The sequence below is a fragment of the Schistocerca piceifrons genome, chromosome 3, assembly GCF_021461385.2.
Source record: "Schistocerca piceifrons isolate TAMUIC-IGC-003096 chromosome 3, iqSchPice1.1, whole genome shotgun sequence".
NCBI classification, from domain to species: Eukaryota; Metazoa; Arthropoda; class Insecta; order Orthoptera; family Acrididae; genus Schistocerca; species Schistocerca piceifrons.
In genome coordinates, this window is record NC_060140.1 from 738,369,450 (window position 1) to 738,387,432 (window position 17,983).

General features: G+C 42.6%; 1 protein-coding gene across 1 annotated transcript in view; it reads right to left on the minus strand.

Annotated features, from left to right (window-relative positions):
- The window catches only part of LOC124790164 (brefeldin A-inhibited guanine nucleotide-exchange protein 1), a 281,977-nt gene that overhangs the window by 209,674 nt on the left and 54,320 nt on the right, over positions 1 to 17,983 (minus strand). Inside the window, exons 3-5 of the mRNA XM_047257760.1 lie at positions 11,347 to 11,493; positions 6,656 to 6,835; positions 789 to 1,002 (exon numbers count right to left, since the gene is read on the minus strand). Coding sequence (XP_047113716.1) covers positions 789 to 1,002; positions 6,656 to 6,835; positions 11,347 to 11,493 — 541 coding nt within the window. The remainder of the gene's footprint in view (positions 1 to 788; positions 1,003 to 6,655; positions 6,836 to 11,346; positions 11,494 to 17,983) is intronic.

Consider the following 17,983-nt stretch of genomic DNA (forward strand, 5'->3'; position numbering starts at 1 on the left):
TACAAATTACGGTTGCATTGAGTCTTGTATCTGTTTATCAATACACTGTCAACAAACAATATGCCTGCTACAATGCATATGCACTGTCTGCTGTAGGGGTGTACTTTCTTCAGCCGCCTGGCAGGCCACAAATTTGGCAATTTTCAACTTTTTCAAAAATTATTGCCTTGCATCTTAGCAGCTAAAATTTTGACACTGTACTTTTTTTCAGTGCATTCTTCCTGTACGAAAAGTTTCAGGACACGTTTCGAGGTGTCAGATTGAATCATTCTCTTTTTAAAACTCCCTTATGGCTGAGGGAGGATTGGTAAATGTGAACCAGGGTGTTCAATGCTGAAACAAGTACTTTTTTTTGCAAAAATACCTTTTTTGAACTTTTGTTTGTTGGATGAACATACCAACTGATCTGTAAGCTAGATACTGTCCACCAACATTGAGTATGCGTAAGTACTAAATAAAACTGAAATGCAAAGTTGTTGAACTTATTAATAAAATTAGAATTTAGGTTTTTACATTCAAGAGAAAAATCTTGATTCTAAAAGGAGGTGAATTTGTTTTTAACTGCTTGCATTTTTGTGAGTGCAGTATAATTCCTTGTAGCTGAGGAGATCCTGTAAAGCAGGGTTTGTTGGCTACTGATAACACTTTCTATTTACTTTATCACACAGAAAGAAAGATTTTTTGGTAGTACTGAAAAAAGTGCAACAGCTTACACACACACACACACACACACACACACACACACACACACACAAACACGAGGTAGCAATAAAAATGAATGTTACCACCTGTGACTACAGAATCGACAATGTTGTCCAACATGCTTCGCACCATTTCACGATTTGTATTTTCTGATTCCACAGCATTCTGCAAGTTCTCCTGTTCTTTTACGGGTAACTGATCTTCTGGTTGTTGTGTAACATCATCATGTGTGTGCCTTTCCTCTGTCTGAAGTTGTTCTGTGACTTCAAGGCTACTCTTAAACCTGACAGCATCATCTGTCTAATAAACAGAAATTTAAGACTATTTCATAATCCATCATCCTCTTTAATAATAAAACTACTCTTTAATAATAAAACTACAGATCAGTTTATTTCCTGTGTTTATTCTCTAATATTGAAACTGTAATGTTCCAGATATGTATATATTAGTTTACTATTACACTGTTTTGAACACGTTATGAAATTTGCTCCCTTCCCAAATTATGTTTATTGTGAATTACCACAAGTCATCAGTCCAAAGCAACTGATAATTATGGATTGTGTTTTGCAAGCTGCAATTGTCAATTAAATGAAAAAATATATATAATTGACCAAGCAGGATTATACTTTTTTTGTTCAAGAATTTAGTTCACATCCATTGGCAAGTGAAACCAGAAAGGAACAGACAAAGAACGGCACAAAGTAACTTCTACCAATAATTATTCAGTTGCTTTTGGTTTACTTATGTAGATGTCTGGATCCAACATTAATTTTATTTTAAACTATGGGAAAAACTATATTATTCACAATCATTACATTTTCTACAAGTCCTGATAATTAATTACGGTTAGCAGTAAACACCTTCCCATCAAAAGCAAAAAGGCAGTACCTGCAAAATGTAAGGGACAATATAATTAATGTGAAGGAAACTCCCACAGGTGAGAACACATAGCTGCGTTATAACATGTTATTACACAGGTATATGCTCTTAAATGTAGGACTTTTTATCTAAGGCTGGCAGAAATGTAATAACAAAAATGAAGACTGGAACAACTCAATGTCTGTGCATTTTATTTCAATAAAAGAAACATTTTTGTCCCTCAAACTTCATGGTGTCTCATCACATACATACCCAATGAAGCACAATTTATTAGAACTAAGTTTTGTTATTAATGTACAATGCTTTCTTCTGTACTTCAAGCCTTAAGCACATGTCTACTACAATAACCGTACTGACCTCAGTGTTCCTTGTTTCCTTAACCTTCAGGTTCATACTTTAATATTTTGAGAGAAAATCCTTGCATAATCATTCCGTTAATGTTTTCTCTCAATTTTGTTCTGTTATTTATTTATCTAAAAATGTTCAGTTCATTCCTAATTCTGCCTGCCGTATTTACTCGAATCTAAGCTGCATTTTTTTTCTGGTTTTTGTAATCCAAAAAACCGCCTGCGGCTTAGAATCGAGTGCAAAGAAAGCGGAAGTTCTGAAAAATGTTGGTAGGTGCCGTCACAACTAACTTCTGCCATCGAATATATGTAGTGCTACACGGGCATGCTTTGCAGGCACAAAGATAAATACTGGCGCCAAAATCTCTGCGTCAGTAAATAAATTTGTTTTAAAAAAGGTGGAAGACCAGCTTTTCTCTCCGCCCCGAGTTTCGACCACTGCATTTTCATACATCATCCAACGAAGTAAATACAAATTAAGTATTGTTCATCTTCGAATTTAGCAGCATTTCAATGTACTACGAAAATCTGACTGGCAAGACTGTTTGGGATGTTCTGAATTTTTTCTTACCTGTGGGAAGAGATGGTTGCTAATAGGAACTTTTATGAATTGTGAATCACATGCAATATTCTCTTCACCGTAAGGATAATATGAATATAAACATTTTGCCATGTATTCTTTCGTGTTTGCTGCTATCTCATTTAAAGCCTGTCTGCCTAATAAACTATGAAACTAGAGTGAGACAACAGCAAACACGGAAGAATATACGTATCATGTCATGTTTATATTCGTATTATTATTGTGCCTAATAGTGACACAGTCAGAAATGAAGCATGGCAATTGACACAATTTTTAAATCTAAGATGACTAATTTCTGTGCAGAATGTAATGTACTAAAGAGGCGTCTGCAAAGATTTTCAAACGGAGAAAATTTTTCGCTAAACTCTCGTTCAGAACATCATCTATCATACGCATTCTATTATTTGGTACTCGTTGATCATAATCAAAGAAAGCAGCAGTGTAACAACAAATAGCAGTCTCCTGCCATTGTTTCGCTAATGAGACGATTCCTCTCTCTCTCTCTCTCTCTCTCTCTTTCTTTTTTAAATTGCATGCGGCAGTAGTGTGGACAAAAGCAAGCCGTGCCACGAGCGGCGACAGGCCGTAAACACAGAATGCAACAAACAATGCATGACACAGTATAGTAATACATTTTTAGCTTAGAGAGACGTAAACACCTATAACAAAGAGAACGGCATTTATCATAAAGAAAAATAAGCAATCAATTCATACCAGACGAAGCACGTGAAAAAGGAAGGGTACCCATATAAATACGGACGGAGTGCCTGACGCATAGCAATGGCTACCTGGCATAGCTTAACTGCAAAGCTTACGACTCAAACCAAACTACTGTAGCTCTATCGTCATTCATTCGACCTAAATTGTGTCTCATATTACAATGGACCAACATTGTTTCGATTTGGAGGTGTGGCCTAAAACCTTTCTCTCCCCTTGAATTTCGAGTCTCAAATTTCAGGTGCGGCTTAGATTCGGGAAAATTTTTTTTCCTTGATTTCGGGTCTCATTTTTCAGGTGCGGCTTAGATTCGAGTAAATACGGTAATCTACTGCATTTTTCACTGCTCCACAAAATCTCATTCATGATGTACAAATTCTACTGACAATGCAAGACCCACATTGCCATAGAACAATATAACAAAACCAACAGTCTTACAAAATTTCAAGTCTATATGCTTCCACACTTTGTTTTTCAGGCATCTATTTATTGTCCCCAGTGTTCATGAGTTATGCTACTTTCTTGTCAATATCTTACTCATATTCACATAGGCAATGTCACAATTTGTATAATTAAATGTTTAACTTGAAACTTCCTCACAGATTAAAACTGCATGCTGGATTGAAACTCTAACTCAGGACCTTCGCCTTTTGTAGGCAACTGCTCGACAGACTGAGCTAACCAAGCATGACTCATGACCCATCTTACAGCTCTAGCCAGTAGCTCGTCTCCTACCTTCCAAACTTCATAGAAGCTTTCCTGCAAAACTTGCAGGATTAGCACTCTTAGAAGAAAGACTATTGTGGTGCCATGGCTGAGTCACAATCTGGGGGATGTCTTCAGAATGAAATTTTCACTCTGCAATGGTGATTATGCTGATTTGAAACTTTCTGGCAGGTTAAAACTATATATTGGACCAAGACTCAAACTCTTCCAGAAATGCAAGTGCTGTAAGTTTCTCAGGAAAGCTTCTGTGAAGTTTGTATGGTAGGAGATGAGTACTGGCAAAAGTAGAGCTGTGAGGATGGTCTATGAGTTGTGCTTGGGTACCTCAGTCGGTAGAGCACTTGCCTGTGAAAGGTAAATGTTCCGAGTTCGAGTCTTGGTCCAGCACATAGTTTTAATCTGCCAGGAAGTTTCATGTCCACACACACTCTGAGCCAGAGTGAAAATTTCATTCACTAAATGTTTAACTTGGTCTAATATTTAATTACAAACAACAATTTGCATTTTAATGGACTTTCCCTCAAAATCCATAGTTTTAGTTTTCATGTTTACATATTCAGTTTATATCCTCCATATATACTACATAACAAGAATATTTTTTCAATCACGCTCTTTCTCTGATAAAACTGTGGTATAAGAGACAATTTAGTATGTTGTGTCAATCTATGAAAATACCTGCATCAGATTGGATTTACGTTCTTATACTGCATTGACCAGATATATGAAAAAGTGTCTATATTACACTGCACTCATCTGGGCCCTTTATTTGTCAAGACAGAATGTGTTAGTTATTTAAACCTCCAGCATTGGTGTTATCATTGTAATGGCACTTCAGAGCGTCTATCAAATGTATTCCATAAATTCCTTTTTCTGTCACGTCCCGCAGGAACGTTCACTCTTTATATTGACATTATTTAAAAGTTTACTGAAAGGCAAGTGAATTTCTTTATCACACTGTTTTAAATCCTTTTCTAACACACATACAGCATTTGCCGTAGTTCTTTGCTATCTAAAGCTTATTCACTCTTAACATAAGAGACTTTGTGATATTGTTTTCAGTATGGTATTCAAAGTCATAACACAGATTTCATACAGTTTTGTAATGTGTTGGGGGGGGGGGGGGGGGGGGGAACCACATGTACTAAATTTTTTACTAAGTGTTTACTAGCACAATGTGTTGCAAAAATTCAAAAACCATATCCTGGATCTTTACAGAATATTCACTAATGCTGATTGGTTCCATATTCCCTTTCATTCAACGCATGTTCACTAATTAGTGAATATTTAATTCCTGTGTTACTGAATAAATTTATTACAAATTTCCTTTAAGAAAAAGTTGGATTATCACTGTCACTAATAAAGCTATGCTGAGCTGGCGAAAGTCATGCAATACCTCCTAATATTGTGTCAGACCACCTCCTGCCCAGCGTAGTACAGCAACTCGACTTGGCATGGACTCAACAACTTGTTGGAAATCCCCTGCAGAAATACTGAGGCACGCTGTATGTACAGCAGTCTCTAATTGCGAAAGTGTTGCCGGTGTCATATATTTTGCATGGACTGACCTCTAATTATGTCCTATAAATGTCCAACAGGATTCATGTTGGGCAATCTGGGTGGCCAAATCATTCGCTTGAATTGTCCAACCAACTGCAAACAATTGTGGCCTGGTGACATGGTGCACTGTCATCCTCAAAAATTCCATTGTTGTTTGGGAACATGAAAGTCCATGAATGGCTGCAAATGGTCTAGAAGTAGCCAAACATAACCATTTCCAGTCACTGATTGGTTCAGTTGGACCAGAGGACCCAGTCCATTCCATGTAAACACAGCCCACACCAGTATGGAGCCACCAGCAGCTTGCAAAATGCCTTGTTAACAACTTGGGCCACAGCTTCGTGTGATTTGTGCCACACCAAACCCTACAATCAGCTCTTACCAACTGCAATCCAGACTCATCTGACCAGGCTATGGTTTCCAACCAGCTAGAGTCCAGCTGATATGGTCATGAGCCCAAGGGGGGCACTGCAGGCAATACTGTGCTGTTAGCAAAGATGCTCAAGTCTATCATCTGATGCCATAGCCCATTGATGCCAAATTTTGTCGCACTGTCCTACCGGATATGTTTGTCGTATGTCCCACATTGATTTCTGTGGTTAGTTCATGGAGTGTTGCTTGTCTATTAGCACTGACAACTCTACGCAAACACACACTGTCATTAAGTGAAGGCCACCAGCCACTGCATTGTCCTTGGTGAGAGATAATACCTGAAATTTGCTACTCTTGGCACACTCTTGACACTTTGGATCTCAGAATACTGAATTCCCTAGCAATTTCCAAAATGGAATGTCCCATGCATCTAGCTTTAACTACTATTCTGCAATCAAAGACTTAATTCCTTTACTGCGGCCATAATCATGTCGGAAACTTTTTCACGTGAATCACCTGAGTACAAATGAATGCTCCCATAATGAAATGCCCTTTTATATCTTCTGTATGGAGAACTACTGCCATCTGTACATACACGTGCATATCACTATCATGTGGCTTATCACCTTAGTGTACATTTTCTTACTCCGTATGTTTATGAATTAACTTTACAAAAATTTTAGCAAACAATGACCACCATACTAATTCTTGAGTTCTTATAAAGATTTCCTTTATACTCACTACAATTATGTGGTAGTGAGTTGTTTACACTTACAGCTTGGGTTTCCATGCGCATAAAAATAACATTTAACATCTGTGTCAAAGTTGCTCTGGCTGTTGTTTGATTGATTAGATTCTTGCTGGCCAAGTAAATGTTGTAGCATGTCCTGACAGCAAGCAGGACTGTTCCCTCATGGACCTCAACATGCTGACTAGTAACAACTGTCAAGAGTGCCTGAAAGTCAAAAGTAGCATTAATGAGGACCAAGTAATTACTAATCATACATTCTGATTGTTGATACTTTGTTGTTACGAACTTTTGTAAACTAATAGTAGAAATGACAAGTTTTTACAATAATTCAGTTGTTACTCAAAAATTTTGTATCTTATTCTTTCTCCATAGAAATATTTATTTACATTAGAAAATTACTGGAATAAAACACACACACACACACACACACACACACACACACACACACACACACAGAGAGAGAGAGAGAGAGAGAGAGAGAGAGAGAGAGAGAGAGAGTAATTAAAACTACTGAGTAATATAATGTTTTATGGCAGCTTCAAAGCTGTCAAAATAATTTAGCCTACGAAGGTACCAAAGAGTTTAAAACAGGCTCCACACTACTAAAACGTTTTCTTGTCAACATCAGAAGCCAAACTGGTACTTATTAACTGATTTAGGAAGCTTATACAAGGCATTAAAGACCACCTTCAGTTATGTCATTTGTTAACACAATACACATTCTTGGAACATGTATAAGGAAAGAACAATACAGATATAAAATGTCGTACTCAGTTTTTTGTAAACAGTGGAAACCACAAAAATTTCAGATGACACTCTCGATACAGTGTACTGAAATACAAGTTGCGCAGCAGATGATAGACAGCTGGAAGAACAACAGTGTGTGCTATTTAGAAAGATAAAAGAAACCAACTGATGATAGTGAAACATCACTGAAGCCACGGATTGGTCAAAAAAGAAGACAATAGCTTTTGCTAAAGGCATAATCCTTTCATAACATGTTTAGCTGTTGAAGTAAACGTGGAAACAAAAAGTAAACTCTCACTAGTGAACTTAAGCGTCAAGATGAATATCATATATATTTCAAAACCACGATTCTGTTTACACGATTACTTGTTTCCTCTAAAATATAATTCTATATCTTATAACAAGCTCAAAGTAGCGGTAATAAACATTTTTTTGTCTCCATCTCATTTGCGCAGATCAAATTGTCAATGTGAATACAGTGTAGTGTAAGTAAAAAATTATATTTTTATTCAAGAAATTTCCCCTGGAATTTAACAGCATGTGCTTCCATAAGCTCCAAATTATAGCTGACTAGGTTAGCATCTGCTGCTTTGCTCACATAAACTGTATGGCTTCAGAGATTATTTTGTTTTTATTTAAACACATTTTTGTGTTGTTAACAAATTGTAACACCTACGCTTTTCATGCTAATTAAGGTCATATAAGCATGGTCTTCTCTGAATGTACTTCTGACCAAAAAGCGATCCTGGTAGCTAGTGTCCAAATTTTCATGCCTTTAACATTCTCGTGGAGATATTTACATAGCAACTTTCATCCTCTAACAAGTATTTCTTTATATATAACCGAGAAGTAAAATAGCAATTTTCGTAAATTTAGCTTTAAAATTTTTTTAATGTAGCGAAATATTTTCTTAAAAACCTTTATCCCCTATTGCACTCCCTTAGGGGTTGAATTTCCAAAAACAATGAAACATTTTTTTAAAATTTCTAACTGAGAGGTCAAATACCAATTGTCATAGATGTAGCCTTAAAAATCCTTTAGTTCTTCCATATGTACTAAAAAAAACTTTCACCCACTATTTTACCCCCTTAGTGGTTGAATTTCCAAAAACACTGAAACACACATTTTCTTTATTTTCTGACTGATAAACCAAATACTGGTTTTCATAGTCCTAGCTTAAAAATTCCCTTAATAACGACACTTAGGTGACGACCAGTCAGTGAATCATTCTGATCCTATTCCCCTCAGGGAATGAATTTCCAAAAACAGTGAAACATATTTTTTCATACGTGTTTTGTAAATAAAACTGCCTTTTCCTGCTGCCACTCAATTTATTTATAACAGATGCGTTCGCCTTTTTCTTGTTCTAAGGCATCATCAAGGAGATTGATAATGATACAGTTTTGTTAGTTTTAGATTATTAAATAGTTTACGCTGCGATTTTTTATGTAAAAAAGTAATTACTTACAATTTGCTGATCTTTGTTTTCTCTCCTCTGGCCTGGACCAGATGAGTCTGGTAGTGTGACCTCCAGACCAGATGAGGGGAAATGAAGATCAGCAAATCTTAAGTAATTTGAGGTTAAAGTGGTAGGTGTGGCAGAGAGTAGAGTTAAAGCTTAATGGAAGCTTGAAGCTCTATTTGCTAAAGAAAAGAAAACTGTCACATCCTATGCCATCAATGCAAGATGACCACCTACATCTGGCATGAAACTTTGGAAAAACCTCGTTCTGGATTTGGAGATGTAAGGCATTTCAAGAATTTTAGTGAACATCTAACAAGTGAACATCCAACAAATCAAATACCAGCACTGCAATTGTGTGTCAATAAATACCAGACTGACTTTGTAAAACAGGCTGAATAAAGGTACACTATTTATGCTTGAGGCATTCAAGACCACTTCAATGTGTGGAGCCAGACCTAGGGAACGAAGAAGGGAGAAAGACTGGGGTGTAGTGTCCCATTTGATTTAAGGAAACCATACATAACTTAAATCTGTGTGACAAAGTGGGACATTGAAGACCTTTGAATAAGAATCTGATGAACAGAATTTGGCATAAAATCACCATCTGGAGAGTGATTGTGAGTACATAATTTTTAATTAACTGTCTTTATAGAACAGCTTTTTGAATAGAATTACCAGTTTTGGCTATGCAATAGCCATCTTCAGATGCTACGGACTTTTATTGTAGCATCTGAAGATAGCTATTGCATAGCAGAAAGCAGACAATTAAATAAAAATTATAAGAATCTGATGGTTTAGTGATAGCACAATTCAGTAGTGTAACATCTCCATCTGCAGTGATGTACCCATCAACCGAAGATACTTAAGTAAAGTAACAATATTATTTCCTTGTTTGCTTTCTTAGTAATGATATAAATCAATGGTACACAAGTAGTTTTGACTATGGGTGGAAAAATTACCCCTCTCTGGTACTTGCTGTACACCATGAGCTGCATGTAAAAATATTTGATTGCCAGACCAGTTTTCAGGTGTACAGCCCATAATCAATGGCATCTGATACAGAGAACAAAGAAATAAATGTAAACATATAAATGCCTGTAAAATAAGAACATTTTGTACGCATTGTAGAGGAAATGTGCTGTTCCCTACATATAGTGTATGTCTATATCAAACAATGTGTTTGCAAGTATAAAATTTTTACAAAGTTAATAATTAAGGAGTAAAGGAGGCCACTTTCCAAATTGCAAAAGTATTGAGTTGTCGAAAAGCACACGCAAAAGAGAAAGGAAACATGATAACTTTCAAAATAAATCCTTTGTCAAGCTAGAGTATCCAGCCAGCCTAATGTAGGGGTGTGTGTGTGTGTGTGTGTGTGTGTGTGTGTGTGTGTGTGTGTGTGTGTGTGTGTGTGTGTGTGTCCCTTCTGATTTGGATTGGTTCTGAACGTTAGTGAGTTTTGTTTCTGTTTTGTGTGTGTCTCTCACTGACACAACACTTTTGAGACTGAGTGAGTGGTCCCCTTTATTGCTAAACTATTTATTTTCTATCAGAACTTTCCTATATATTTATGACATAGACACTCACAATATGTAAGTAACCTTCTACTTCATTTCTGCAGTAAAGTATACAATATCTTCTTATGTTACAGACATCAATATCTATATATTTATTTCTTTATTCTCTATATAATGGAAGGAAACATTCCACGTGGGAAAAATTATATATAAATACAAAGATGAGGTGACTTACCGAACAAAAACGCTGGCAGGTCGATAGACCACAAACAAACACAAACATACACACAAAATTCAAGCTTTCGCAACAAATTGTTGCCTCATCAGGAAAGAGGGAAGGAGAGGGGAAGACGAAAGGAAGTGGGTTTTAAAGGAGAGGGTAAGGAGTCATTCCAATCCCGGGAGCGGAAAGACTTACCTTAGGGGGAAAAAAGGACAGGTATACACTCGCACACACGCACATATCCATCCACACATACAGACACAAGCAAAATATGTCTGCTTGTGTCTGTATGTGTGGATGGATATGTGCGTGTGTGCGAGTGTATACCTGTCCTTTTTTCCCCCTAAGGTAAGTCTTTCCGCTCCCGGGATTGGAATGACTCCTTACCCTCTCCTTTAAAACCCACTTCCTTTCGTCTTCCCCTCTCCTTCCCTCTTTCCTGATGAGGCAACAATTTGTTGCGAAAGCTTGAATTTTGTGTGTATGTTTGTGTTTCTTTATTCTCTGTATCAGATGCCAATGCTAGTGTGGTATATGCCAGAATACCAGTCTGTAAAATATCTTTATGCACAACTTATGGTGTACAACAGTGTATTTTTTAAAGAACACATACAAGCTAGGGAACTGAGCACAGAAGATTCTCTCTGTTATGTTAATTAACTACTTTAAAAATGCAGCTATCTTTCTTTCTTTCTTTCTTTCACTAGAAGAGCAAAATACAAAATAAATAAAAAAGCTGACAACAGAATGAATGTAACAGACTTACCTTAATAATCTGTAGCTGAACACCTTCATCAGTCTGTGGCCCACTGAAGCATCCACAAATAGTTTCCACTATTCTATCTATAAGGTACTTCCCAGGTGTTGTGGAATCTGGTATATTTCCAGTTAAATGACCGTACGCAATAAGTTTCTGCAACACAACATTCACTACTTAATAATGTGCATACACTTATTCATTCCACTTATACCTGTAGCAGCATTTTATTTAATATTATTTCTGAAAATAAACCTGGAGTGTTATGAATTATGACATAATTTAATATATGAAGTTAATTTACAAGAATTCATCCTTATGAGAATTAGCAGGTGGCTTACTATCTAAAGGAAACATTAGTACTACAAAATGAAGACTTTTTGAGTCATCAGTCTTCTGACCAGGGGCAGATACAGAAAAACCTCAAGGAGGGGGTGCTAAAGATATCTTGAGCTACCTTTACTTTTACCATAATAAAAAATAATCAGGTCACATGCAACGTTTAAGAAAGGTTTATTTAAACTGATTATACACGTATACAAGACAATGCCATCTTGTTGTTGTTGTTGTTGTTGTCGTCGTCTTCAGTCCTGAGACTGGTTTGATGCAGCTCTCCATGCTACTCTATCCTGTGCAAGCTTCTTCATCTCCCAGTACCTACTGCAACTTACATCCTTCTGAATCTGCTTGGCCAGGAAGAATAGGCACACAGAATTCATCATTTAAGGAAGAGAACCACAATTGTAACTTTTTTTTTTATAATTCCATCTTATGAAATAAAAAAGTTACAACTGTCGTTCTCTTCCTTAAATGATGAATTCTATGTGCCTATTCTTCCTGGCAAATTGGTTAATTACATTGCCAATAGGACAATCAATGTCAGGGCGAGTGTTCGACAGAGCTAAGCCATTGAGTCGATCCTCCTCCACTGTCGACTGACGAAAGAAACGAACGAATAGCACGCGTGCCGACTGGCTGGGGCAGTACGTTTTTTTTTGGTGGGGTTTAAGGGCGCTCAACTACTGAGGTCATTAGCGCCCAGTCACTGTTGTTAGAGCACATGGAATCTAGTAAAACTCAAGGGGATGGGGGGGGGGGGGGGGGGGGGGACACACCAGAAGGACCTGACAAAGATGCAGATAAAATAAGTAAAAAGGTTAGATGTCTTTGGACAAGCCAGTCAAAGTTATAAAACGCAGAATACGAGCAGCTGCTCGAGCGTCATCAGCTAAAACATCTGGTAAAGTAGATGGCAGGGACAGGACAACATGAAATTGACTAAAACGGGGACATGACAATAAAACATGGCGCACTGTTAATGCCTGACCACAAGGGCACTGCGGGGCTGGGTCACCAGAGAGCAGGTAGCAGTGGCTAAACCGGCAATGCCCAATCTGCAACCTGGTCAGAAGGACCTCCTCTCGCCGAGATGGTCGGGAGGAGGTTGTCCAAGCAGTTGGTAGCGGTTTTACTGCCCGGAGCTTGTTTCCTTGGAGGGATGACCAAGCATCCCACCACAATGACACAAGCCTCTTACATACATCCCCACGAACGTCAGATGATGGGACACAATGGGAGGCTGGCCGAGGCAGGAGGACTGCAGCCTTGGCTGCAGCATCCGCAGCCTCATTTACAGGCACTCCTACATGTCCGGGAACCCACAGAAAGCTGACAGGAGAACCATTATCAGCGAAAGAATGGAGGGACTGCTGTATCCGTTGAATCAAGGGATGGACCGGATAGGGAGCTCCAGGGCTCTGAAGAGCACTGAGTGAGTCAGAGCAGAGTACATACGATGAATGGCGGTGGCAGCGGGCATACTGAACGGCCTGATGGAGAGCAAAAAGCTCGGCCGTAAAGCTCGAACATTGGTCGAGGAGCCGGTATTTAAAGGTGGCGGCCCCGACGACAAAGGCACAGCCGACACCATCGTCAGTTTTGGAGCCATCGGTGTAAATAAAGGTGTGACCGGCAAGTCGAGCACGAAGTTCGACAAACCGTGAGCAATACACTGCAGCCGGAGCACCCTCCTTCGGGAGTGAGCTGAGGTCGAGATAAATATGAACCGGAGCCTGGAGCCAAGGTGGTGTCGGGCCCTCACCCTCTCTGAAGGTGGTAGGGAGGGCAAAATCCAATTGTCGAAGCAGGCGACGGAAGCGGACTCCGGGGGGCAGCAGGGCAGACACATACAACCCGTACTGACGGTCGAGAGAATCGGCAAAGAAGGACTGGTAAGAGGGGTGGTCGGGCATAGACAACAGCCGGCAGGCATACCGACACAGCAGTACGTCGCGCCGGTAGGTCAATGGTAATTCGGCAGCTTCAGCATAAAGACTCTCGACAGGACTAGTGTAGAAGGCTCCGGTCGCAAGACGTATCCCCCGATGGTGGATGGAGTTGAGCCGGAGTAAGAGGGATGGCCGAGCGGACGAGTAGACAAAGCTCCCATAATCCAGCTTCGATCGGACTATGGACTGATACAAGCGAAGCAGGACAGTGCGATCCGCTCCCCAAGATGAACCTCTAAGAACTTTGAGGACATTAAGGGAACGTGTACAACGGGCCGCCAAATAAGAGACATGTGGAGACCAACACAGTTTCCTGTCCAACGTGAGCCCTAGAAACTTAGTTGTTTCCACGAATGGGAGAACAATGGGACCGAGATGTAAGGATGGCGGAAGGAACGCTTTATATCGCCAAAAGTTGATACAAACCGTCTTCTCTTCAGAGAACCGGAAGCCATTTGCCACGCTCCTTGAGTAGAGGCCGTCTAGACAACACTGAAGGCAGCGCTCCAGGAGGCATGTTCTCTGGGCACTGCAGTAGATCGCGAAGTCATCGACAAAGAGAGAGCCTGAGACATTAGGTGGAATACAATCCATAATTGGATTGATCGTGATGGCAAAAAGGGCTACGCTCAAGACGGAGCCCTGAGGCACTCCGTTCTCCTGGAGGAAGACGTCGGACAATACGGAACCGACATGTACCCTAAACTTTCGATCCGTTAAAAAGGAATCAATAAAAAAGGGCAGGCGACCGCGTAGGCCCCACCTGTGCGTAGTGCGGAGGATACCTCCTCTCCAACAGGTATCATAAGCCTTCTCCAAGTCGAAGAACATGGCTACCGTTTGGCGCCTTCGCAAAAAGTTGTTCATGATGAATGTCGACAAGGTCACAAGGTGGTCAACAGCGGAGCGGTGGCGACGAAAGCCGCATTGGACATTAGTAAGTAGCCGTCAAGATTCAAGAATCCAGACTAACCGAGCATTAACCATGCGCTCCATCACCTTACAGACACAGCTTGTAAGAGAAATGGGGCGGTAACTAGAAGGAAGGTGTCTATCCTTCCCGGGTTTGGGTATAGGAACAATGACGGCGTCACGCCAACGCATGGGGACCTGACCTTCGGTCCAGACACGATTGTAGGTACGAAGAAGGAAGCTTTTGCCCGCCGGAGAAAGGTGTGCCAGCATCTGAACGTGAATGGCATCTGGCCCCGGAGCAGAGGACCGGGACAGTGCAAGAGCACATTCGAGTTCCCGCATAGTAAGGGGGCATTATAAGTTTCCAGATTCAGCGAGTGGAAGGAAGGTCGCTGAGCCTCTTCTGCCTCTTTCCTGGGAAGGAAGGCAGGGTGGTAATGGGCGGAGCTTGAAACCTCCACGAAAAAGCGGCCAAAGGCGTTGGAGACAGCCACAGGGTCAACAAGGACCTCATTACCTGAGGTCAGGCCAGGTACCGAGGAGTGGGTCTTAATGCCCGACAGCCGGCGCAGGCCACCCCAAACGACGGAAGAGGGAGTAAAACTGTTAAAGGAGCTGGTGAAAGAGGCCCAACAAGCTTTTTTGCTGTCTTTGATGACTCTACGGCATTGTGCTCGGAGACGTTTGTATTCAATACAATTCGCCAACGTAGGATGGCGGCGAAAGGTGCGTAAAGCACATCGTCGAGCACGGATAGCGTCCCTACAAGCCTCGTTCCACCAGGGGACAGAAACGCGACGTGAAGAAGAGGTAGTACGAGGAATGGACCGTTCGGCAGCATTGATGATAACAGCCGTGAGGTATTCGACCTGACTGTCACAACTGAGAAAATCGTGGTCCAGAAAGGTCGCCAGGGAGGAGTAAAGTCCCCAGTCAGCTTTCGGTATGTTCCAGCGCGAAGGACGTGGGGATGGGGTGTGGTGCAGGAGATGAACGACACAGGGGAAGTGGTCGCTCGAATAGGTGTCAGAAAGGACATACCACTCGAACCGACGGGCAAGAGTGGTAGAACAGATCGAGAGGTCCAAGTGGGAGTAGGTATGAGTAGAGTCCGAGAGGAAAGTCGGGGCGCCGGTATTGAGGCAGACAAGATTGAGATGGTTGAAGACATCCGCCAAGAGTGAGCCTCTTTGACAGGATGCAGGAGAGCCCCAAAGGGGATGATGGGCATTGAAGTCGCCAAACAATAAAAACGGCGGGGAAAGCTGAACGATCAGGTGCATCATGTCAGCCCGACTAACAGCAGATGACGGTGGAGTGTAAATAGCACAAACTGAAAAAGTAAAAGCAGAAAGAGTAATACGGACAGCTATTGCTTGGAGTGGGGTGGTCAATAGGATGGGATGGTAATAGACATCGTCCCGAACGAGCAACATGACCCCACCATGAGCTGGGATACCGTCCACAGGGGTGAGGTCATACCGCTCTGAGGTATAGTGGGTAAAGGCAATACGGTCAGTCGGGCGCAACTTGGTTTAATGGAGACCAAGGACGAGCGGACAGTGCAGGCGGAAGAGCAGTTGTAATTCCTCCCGATTAGATCGAATATCTCTTATGTTCCAATGTAACAAGGCCATCACTAGTCAAAAAGTTGGGGGAACGAGACAGGGGAAGAGCTGGTCACCTCGACGGCCGCGGAGGGCCAGGTTGCGAGGGAACAACGCTACAACCGGCGGGAGGCGGATCCGGTTCCATCGAGTTGTCGCCAGCTGCGGCCGCTGTCCCTGGTTGTGTAGGAGGGGCAGCATCATTCGCCGACGAGAGGCCAGCTGAGCGCCTGGCAGCAGAGCGTCCCGGCGAAACTGAGGACGGCCGGGAGCAGCGACTCACGGATGGAGCGTCAGACGAAACGCGCCAGGGTGAAGAGGGGGATAGAGACTACTTCTTGGAGGCCTTCTTGGAAGGCTGAGGAGGCACAGGGATGGTGGGCTGGACCCGAAGAAGGTCCTCACGCGCAGGGTCCGTTTTGGAACGCCGGACCTCGGAAGCTGGGGTCCGGAACGTTTCCCCGATGGACGCCTGAGAAGAGGATCGCTTCTCAGGTGGCAGGGGGAGAGAGGAGGAGGAGGAAGGGTGGCCCCTGGGGCAGAGGGGGCGGGGTCCTCGGGGGAGGAGGATTTGGAAGGGAGGGATCTGGGAGGCGGAGGCAGAGCCCCTGATGGGCGGAGGAGGCGAAGGGGGGACAGGATAGGGGTGAGGATACCGCGGAAGGAGTGGACAGAACTGAGGCAAACGAAGTGGTCAACGGCACGGGATAGAGGTGGTCATACTTCTTCCTGGCCTCAGAATAAGAGAGCCGATACAAAGTTTTGAGTTCTTGTATCTTCTTCTCCTTCTGATATGCGGGGCAGTCTGAGGATCTAGGCAAGTGGATGCCAGGACAATTAATGCACCGAGGTGGTGGGGTGCATGTATGTTCCTCACGAAGAGGACGTCCACAATCGCCACAACGGGGCTCAGCCTCACACCGTGACGACATGTGCCCAAAGCGCAAACACCGAAAACAGCGCATAGGAGGCGGGACGTAAGGTCGCACGTCGCACCGGTAGCACATCACCTTTACTTTCTCCGGGAGAACGTCCCCCTCGAAGGTGAGGATAAAGGCCCCGGTGTCGATGGGACGGTCTTTGGGACTGCGCTGGACTCGCCGGACGAAATGCACGCCTCGCCGCTCCAGGTTGGCCCTGAGCTCCTCATCAGATTGTAGCAGGAGGTCACGATGAAAAATAACCCCGTGTCCTATTTAGTGCCAGATGTGGGACAATGAACACTGGGATGTCCCCTGGGCGGTCGCACGCCTGGAGCGCCGCCGACTGTGTGGCGGAGGTGGTCTTGATAAGAACGGACCCTGAACGCATCTTGCTGGGAGCCTCGATTTCCCCGAAGATGTCCTCAATGTGCTGAACAAAGAACATGGGCTTGGAGGTGGCCAACGTCCCCCCATCGGTTCGAGAACAGACCAAATAGCGGGGGAAGTACTTCGCCCCAAGCCGGCGGGCCTGTCCCTCCTCCCAGGGAGTGGCCAAGGGGGAAAGGGCAGGAGAACCAGAACTAGAAACGGTACCTTTTCTTTTGAAAGACTCGGCCGCAGAGCGACCTGATACGTGTTGACGTTTCATCTGCAAAACGTCCGCCCCGATACCACCCACTCCGACCAGGGGCTCTCCCCACGGGCGCCACCCAGCCTCAGCAAGGGCCACCTGGCAGGATGACCGTTGCCGGGAGTCCTGATGCCCCATAGAGACGAGCATCTACTCCTTGGCCGACGTGGGGAGGGTGCAGCTCAGGTATCGGCAGTACGATCCCTGTGTTGACAGGGGGCTACAACCTAGAGGGTACATGACGACCCCACCACAACAGGCTGGCTACCGTGCTGGATTTCT